This window comes from Notothenia coriiceps, unplaced genomic scaffold, assembly GCF_000735185.1.
Source record: "Notothenia coriiceps isolate Sejong01 unplaced genomic scaffold, NC01 NC01_scaffold00000339, whole genome shotgun sequence".
In the NCBI taxonomy this organism is placed as follows: domain Eukaryota; kingdom Metazoa; phylum Chordata; class Actinopteri; order Perciformes; family Nototheniidae; genus Notothenia; species Notothenia coriiceps.
This window is the reverse complement of record NW_011333040.1, coordinates 15,102,614-15,110,632: the sequence shown is the minus strand read 5'-3', so window position 1 is coordinate 15,110,632 and position 8,019 is coordinate 15,102,614. Positions and strand designations below refer to the sequence as shown.

Sequence of the window (8,019 nt, the reverse complement as noted above, 5' to 3'; positions counted from 1 at the left end):
ACACACATTAAAGGTGGGGTAGGTAATTTTGGAGAAAGAAGCTCGAGTGCACTAGAATTTGAAAGTACACAGCCGGAAAAAATCTGCCACTTCCTTCAGACTTCCTCACAGAGCCCCTCCTCCAACACACACGAATGCGCACATGACCAATGAGGGCACAAGATAACTTTGTGCACAGATGGAAGGCTGGCAGGCAGGTAGGCCATCCTGTTATTTTAGCCGGGCCGGCTCAGATGATTGGTCGTGCTTTTTACCACGGCTTCCACAGATGACGTTTTTTGATTGATTTTTTGTCAAAGCACTTAAGATATTCATTGCTATCGGGATGTTAAGAGCATTCCATGGAATATAACAAAAAGTGTATCTTGAGCCGGTTTCTCAAATGTACCTACCCCACCTTTAACATTTGATGAAACCAAAAAATATCAGAAGAAAAATAATCCTTGTGGAATTATGGATCTATAATGTCATGTTTATCATTAGTGTAAAGATACTGAAGGTCAGGGTTTATTTAAATGCCTGAACCCTATCATGGCCACTCCAGGCAAACAGTGTCACATGACATTTGGATCGGTTAATGCACATGCTAAACCACATGCACATCTGTGAGAGTGCATTGCTCTGCAGATGTGGACAGTATGTGACTCAACCCTTTCAATTTAAAGGACCACCGGTTCTTCTCCTAGCTTCTTTAGATGTCTGAGACTTCCATCAGACCTCTCCATTCTCCCTCCAGGATATCTTTTTCATTCCTTTGCTGTTTGGATGTAAAGAATGTATATGTGTTTCGTACAGTGTACAACATACACTTTCTCGCACATTAAGAGGGATGGGAGTACTGTCCGGCATCTTCCCTTCAAATTGCAGTACGCAACCATTGGACCATTGGTGAAGCCAATCTAGTTCTTTACCTCAGTCTTGGATCACTGTTACCCAGCTGGTCCAGTACCAGCACAGATCATCCTGTCCTTTTCATGTTTCATCCTACCTTCACCTATGGACATGACCCCCAGATACTTGAAATACTTTAATTGGGGCATCAATTTGGGAGTTATCAGAGTACCATCTCCTCGGACTTGATGGTGTGACCTTCTTCCGAAATGCTTTGCCTTCTAATAGTTTCACCCTAGAGTTCACAGGTTGATAAAGACAGCAAGATTGAATCTGGGAAAAGAAGATGTGCGTAGATATGAATCCTGTGAATCTTAGCCTAACCAATGCTGCTGAAGGGTTGATTCTTAACTTCTCCAATTCACTTAAGTATTTGTTTTGCATTTCACAATTAACTCCTTAAACTGCCCTTACATGAACCACAAGTCAGCATCAACAGCAGCTCCATGTGAATGGAACAGAAACAGAAAATAATACGCACTAATCAATATTGCTGATTGTGCTGCTACAAAGGAAAGTAGCCGTGAAACGGTTGAAAAGTGACACTCTTCCTTGGACAGCTATTCTACCAAACAAAGCCCTCACAGAGAGACAATCGTCTTTACTGTGCATTTGCTTTATTCCTGAAGAAAGAAATGAAAGAGAAACAAAAGGCATTTGTAATGGATATCAAAGGTAAAGTGTACTGGCCTTCAAAGGAGAGCGTCCTGGAAATGGACACAGCACACAAAAGCTTGATTGTGCGAAACCTCTCCACTGTCCGGCTTGTTTTTGCTTGCTTGTTGTTTTATTTATTTAATTTAAAGCAGTTTTTTGATTTTGTGTTTGTGGATTTTTTGTTCTTGGTTGCAACAAAATATCTAGTAAACTATGAAAGGATATTTGTATGCAGTTGCAACACAGAAAAGATTGAATAAAAGGGAAGAAATATGACCACCAATGCCAATTGTGGCATAACAAAAATTGAATCCTAATTATTTGATCATTTGGGCTACAGGTCTCTTTGAATCCAAACCTGGGATTTGCATTATGATATGTAGTTGTGGTCATAATGATTTCTTTCACACTTATTTCATTCAACATTTTGACTGCTTTATGGCCTTAGTTTGCATTATGCATATATGTTTGTACTGCTTACTTAACATTGCTTTTATGTGTTTTTCAGGTTGTGGTTTCTTTTGATTTACTTATTTTATCCTTTGTGGTTGATTTGTGTCCTGGCCTCTTTGTTTTGCAGATGAGGGCAGGAGTGCAGTTGACCTGGCAGGAGGGGCTCAGATAGTAGCTGAACACATTAAATCCCTCTACCAAAATACTGAGCCGGAAAATGAGAAGCTCTTGACTGTCTTTTGTGGCATGCTGATGAACTATAGCAATGATAATGGTAATGACCATCTTCCCCCAAGAACAACTGTTAACTAATCTAACTAATCAGCGGATGTTCTCTTTCTTATACACAGACGATGGTACATCTGTTTTTGTCACAAGACAGTAGGGTGAACATTACATGCTTTTCTCTTTTGGACTGACCTCTCTTGACCTTTCTACCATGCTGTCTGTTGCCTTTCCAACATCACATCTGAGGTAATCTGCAGTTATTCATATTTGCTGAGTCAGCTTTCATAGAAGCAGTACAGTTTCTGCGTTGTTGTAGACGTTCTGTAGACCCTGCAGGTAGAACATATTCATTAGCAGGTTCCTGTCCCTGCTTTTAAGCCCTACTAGCAGCATGGCTCTAGAAACCATTCTAGTCCCTCAGTGTGATCCAGATGAAAATATGTCAACAATTATTGGGTTGATTGCCATGAAATGTCGTATAGACATCCAAAGCCCCAAAAAGTATACGTTTTAACCACACTCTGACATTTGGTCCAGCAGCAGACTACAAGATGATTGGCAAAAAAAAAGTGTACAGATATTCACGGTTCACACATAATTTATTCTGAGGACTTTTCCTATAGCTGTTATTAAGGTAAAGATTTGTGGTTTAAAAGGAAGTGTATCTATATAAAGCTATCCGTTTTGGATGGATTGACATGAAATTCAGTTCACACCTTCATGTCTCGTTCAGGATGAACTGTAATCATTTTTGTCTAACTCTGATGTAGAGCCATCATCAGGTCAAAAATGCAGTTTTTCCAATACTTGTTTATGAACCAACACCTACAAAACTAATTACCTTCTCATCAGTTATACTTTGATGCTATGTAGATTTCTATGGATGCTAGCACACTAAACTAAGGTGGCGACAATGATAATCTGCTACACATATCAGCATGTTATTTTTGTAAAAATGTTAGCATGTAGACATTAGCATTTAGCACAAATATACGGCAATAAAGCCTCACAGAGCCTATATGGCTGTAGATTCTATATTTCTTTCTTGTGTTCTGATAAACAAATAAGGAACTACATGTTTATCCAATTCAAAATTGTTGGTGGGTGTATCTTTTTTTAATTCACTTTGACCAGAGCCAGGCTAGCTAACCTTCTTTTCAGACTTTATGCTAAGCTAGGCTAACTACAGCTTGACTCCTGGTCTGTACTGCCCACACCAACAGGATGTATTTAACAAGAAGTTGATCTATCCTGTCAGGTAGGGAGTCTATACATAGGAACCTGTTGGGTAACTTGTGTAAAATGTAAATAAATGAATCAATCTAGTCTTAAGCAGGCCTTATCTTTTTTTAGCATTGTACAGATTTTCAACAAAATAACCAACATTTTTTAAGAAAAACATAGGGTGAAATCATTTTATCAAGCTTTTATGTTCCCATGCTCAAAAAGGTTGCAGTTTATCCTACAGTGTACTTTCTGTATGATTTCTCTTCCATATGTTTCTATCTCCATAATCTATCCAGATTCTTTCTATATACATACTTTAAAATGTACAGGATGTACTGTTACCATCCATGCATCTTCTTTCTGGACTATGCTACAGTTTTCTGTCTTTGTGACAACAAGGCTTGTATACAGGAGCAAGTATTTGATCTGACAGACTCACATCTCCTGCCAAGTTTCTGTTGGCACTGGACAATGGTTGCTTCTATTTGTCCGGGTGATGCTTTGGTGTTGGGTTGCTCTAACAGAATGAATGAGGTTTTGTGGCTTTCTGCAGCTTTCTGCAGCTTCCAGCAGCTTCCAGCATCTTCCAGCTTCTAGCTGACTCCTCAAAACTTTCCTAATGTTGAAACAACAACTTTGCCCTTACTAAATCAAACACTGAATCATCAGCATCCGCTATATTCACATACTGCATATTTAAAGTATTCTTGTGACAACCATGCTACAAGCAGGAATCTTTTAACTGTTCTTCAATGAGGGCAATGCATTAACAGAAGGAGTGCTAGTATTGAAATATAAATATTTTTAAGGATTGCGATTGTGTTCTAAGTGGGAATTTTTTTTTAAGTTTAAAGATAACGTTGTCTGTGCGCGTTGGTTACTCTGTAATGGCAGCAGTTTTGGCTTAATTTCAGTACTGCAATGGCTAGTTACGAGAAGAGAATATCAACAAAAAAAACCTTGACTTTCTTTGACTTCTCACCACCTGCCTCCAAATATACTGTTCTTCCACTTCCGCTGAAGGGTTAGGTTGCCCTGCTACTATAAGTTTTGATTGACATTAATTAAGTAAGGGGCTGATGAGATCTTTTGAGAATTGTTCTTGAGACTTTAACTCAACTTGTTCCTTCCTGTTTTTTTATGGTCATCCCCCCACTTGTGTCTTTCTCCGCCATTGATTTGTTCACCCTAGTTTCTAATTAAGAAATACATTTTAATACTTATCTTTCCTTTTTTCACATTTCTCCTGAGCTCTACCACTTCTTCTCCACTCCCCGTGATGTGTAGAGGGTGTGGCTGAATGACTTTTTAATGCAGATATTATGTTGGCACATGCATTCAATTAGAAAATTTGATTCAACGTTTTAAGGGGGAATAAAGTTCTGATTGACCCACAAAATCAGTGGCATCATTTACGCAACAACCTTTTATTTTTGCTAACGTAGGCCACCATAAGCCACAAACTAAGTAAAGGCTGAAGGACTTTTAGCAAGCTCATTGAATCGTGAGAGATTTATTTTCTCTTTTTCATAGCATTTATTGAATTAGATAGCATTATGGTGATCACATTTCAGCAATCTAACATTACGATTAGAACAATGGATCGACTGCCTGTCTTCCCTATCTTTGTTTTTTCAGATTCCTTACAAGCTCAGCTGATCAATATGGGTGTGATTCCCACTCTGGTGAAGCTGCTAGGCATCCACTCCCACAACGTAGCCCTGACAGAAATGTGTCTAATTGCCTTTGGGAATTTGGCAGAGCTTGGTGAGTATACCTGAATATCTGTTTTTAGCTTAATCCAGTATAATTAATGTCTTTTAATTATAAAGACTGCCAGAATCCACACATTTATAAAGAGGCCCTTTTATGCTCATTTTCAGGTTTCAGAATGTATTTAGTGCCTCTACTGTGACATGTCTCCATGCTTTAATGTTCAAAAATTCTTTATTTCTCTCATACTGCCTGTGCTGCAGCACCTTTTTTCACCCTCTGTCTGAAACCAGAGCCCAGTCTGCTCTGATTGGTTAGCTGGCTGGCTCTATTGTGATTGGTCAACTGCTTAGAGATGTCCCGCCCCTTAGCCTCATGTACATTCTGTTGGAGTGCTAGCCAATAGAAGCGTTAGTGTTACGTAGTGATGTCACTATCTTACAGAAGTAAACAAAGGAGTCCCATGGAAGCGTTTCAGGCAGGGGGGGGGGGAGTTTGTAGGAGAGAAACTCCCTCTGGAGGGAACACAGGGATGTTTGCCTTTGCAGACCATTTACATGCACTAACACATAGAACGTAAAGGATTTCTCCTCCTCTGACTCTGCTCTGGTGTTTTCAGAGTCCAGCAAAGAACAGTTTGCCTCCACCAATATCGCTGAGGAGCTGGTGCGTCTGTTCCAGAAGCAGACAGAACACGAGAAGAAGGAAATGATTTTTGAAGTTCTGGCTCCACTTGCAGAAAACGGTAATGGGATTTTTCTTTGATCTCTTTTTCATTATTAAGTCTTACCGAATGCCGTATCCACTGTACGGTGAAGGGAAGAGATTAAGATATAAAATAGAGAGACTGCGGTGCTCTCTCTAGCGTTTAGATTACAATCATGTCCGCCTACTCCTCAGTAAATTATCCCCTCAGTGTGAGTCATGCTTTCCGGGATAGCTGCTATCTGCACAGTCATGGCAGACTGTGTGTGTGTGTGTGTGTGTGTGTGTGTGTGTGTGTGTGTGTGTGTGTGTGTGTGTGTGTGTGTGTGTGTGTGTGTGTGTGTGTGTGTGTGTGTGTGTGTGTGGCAGGCAGAGAGCATCTTACTTGCTGTTGTTATCACCATTCCAGGCACACTGGGTGCTCCCACACTGTCAGTCTCCAGGACAACGTCCTACTTAACTCCACTCTAGAGAAAGCTCTCTCTCCATCTGTTTCATTCCGTCGCTCTGCATCCTGTCAGATACAGATAAAGAAATCTAACGGTGACAATTTGTGCTCAATTGTTTAGGTTTTCACAAATTGTCCTAACATAGAAGGAACATTTCAAAATAATTTCCTAACAACTGCAAAAAAGCAGACTATAGGCGCTTTCACACCGGAGTACTGTTCCCAGTATAGTTCCTATAGATCTTGAAATGTTGCGTTCACACCAAAAAAAGCCGGAACTAGAACTTAGTTCATGAGAACCTTTTCACCCCTTTTTTAGTCCCTGCTAGAGAGCAGGTACTTTCATGGGAGAAAAAGGTTCCCATTTCTGATTGGCTGGCCGGATTGCAAACCAGGCCCCGTAAAACTCGGAAAGTTTTGTGAAGCCGCCATTGTATTTGCTGGCATTAGCATAANGCAAGGGGCCGGGAAAAAGATGGCTTGAAATATGAGCAATCATATTAAGAACAATATATGCACTCCACTATGCTGTTGTAGTATTTACTGTATCCGAAGTTCTTAATATGATTGCTCATATTTCAAGCCATCTTTTTCCCGGCCCCTTGCTTTGGATCATTTTCAACAACCGGGCCCCATTCCAAACTAATTGAATAGCCCTACTGTACATCAATGACATCTGTAAAATATCAAATATACTGAGGCTAGTTTTATTTGCTGACGATACAAATATACTCTGTTCTGGGGAGAATTTAGAACAGCTAGTGGAGAACATAGAAAATGAAATGTACAAATTAAAAAACATGTTTTGACAAAAATAAACTATCATTAAACTTGAGTAAAACAAAATGAATGTTGTTCGGTAAACATAGAACAAAAATACAAATGCAAATAAAAATAGATGGGGTTGAAATTGAAAGAGTCCATGAAGTTAAATGTCTTGGGGTGATCATAGATGACAAAATAAATTGGGAATTACACATAAACATGTACAATCTAAGCTGCCAAGAAGCATTTCCATTATAAACAAAGTAAAAACAAGTCCTGGATCAGAAATCACTTCTCATTCTCTTCTGTTCACTAGTCTTACCATATCTGAATTAGTGTGCTGAAATCTGGGGCAACAACTACAAAAGTTCAATACATGCAGTATCTATTCTACAAAAAGAAGCCATACGAATCATTCACAATGCCAAATACCTTGATCACACTAACGCATTATTCCTGCAGTCAAAATTGTTAAAATGTACAGACCTGGTAGAATTCCAAACGGCACAAATCATGTTTAAGGCAAATAACTTTTTACCAGGAAACATCCAAGAAGTATTCACTCAACGAGTGGGGGGATATAGTTCAAGGAGACCATTTCAATTCAAAATTCATAGGGTCCGTACAACCAGAAGAACTTTTTGTATCTCAACCTCTGGAGTGAGACTATGGAACAGTGAATGTGGAGCTAAAGCCATGTCCAGACATTAACCAGTCCAAGAGGAAATACAGAGAAATTATTTTTCTCGAGATACAGGGATGGGGAAGGTGTTTGACTATGTGTATGTGTATATGTGTGAGTATGTAGGTGTGTATATGGATGTGTGCATTTATATATATATATCAGTGTATGTATATGCGTATATGTATGTATGTCAATCAACAGATAAAGCCGATTAATAATATCAATAATAATGCATAAAAATGATAAT

General features: G+C 39.2%; 1 protein-coding gene across 1 annotated transcript; it reads left to right on the top strand.

Moving 5' to 3' along the window:
• Positions 1 to 2,106: 2,106 nt before the first annotated feature.
• LOC104951453 (rap1 GTPase-GDP dissociation stimulator 1-like) lies at positions 2,107 to 5,934 on the top strand. The gene is made up of 3 exons (XM_010778113.1): positions 2,107 to 2,275; positions 5,095 to 5,223; positions 5,789 to 5,934. The coding sequence occupies exons 1-3, from the start codon at positions 2,248 to 2,250 to the stop codon at positions 5,932 to 5,934; spliced, it is 303 nt and encodes a 100-aa protein (XP_010776415.1). The 5' UTR covers positions 2,107 to 2,247.
• Positions 5,935 to 8,019: the final 2,085 nt, after the last annotated feature.

What these genes read in the sequence shown, in the direction of transcription:
- LOC104951453 (XM_010778113.1), top strand. Translation starts at nt 2,248, where the DNA reads ATGCTGATGAACTATAGCAATGATAATG. An exon ending in GAACTATAGCAATGATAATG is followed by an intron (nt 2,276 to 5,094) that starts GTAATGACCATC and finishes TTGTTTTTTCAG; the next exon opens with ATTCCTTACAAGCTCAGCTG. An exon ending in TGGGAATTTGGCAGAGCTTG is followed by an intron (nt 5,224 to 5,788) that starts GTGAGTATACCT and finishes TGGTGTTTTCAG; the next exon opens with AGTCCAGCAAAGAACAGTTT.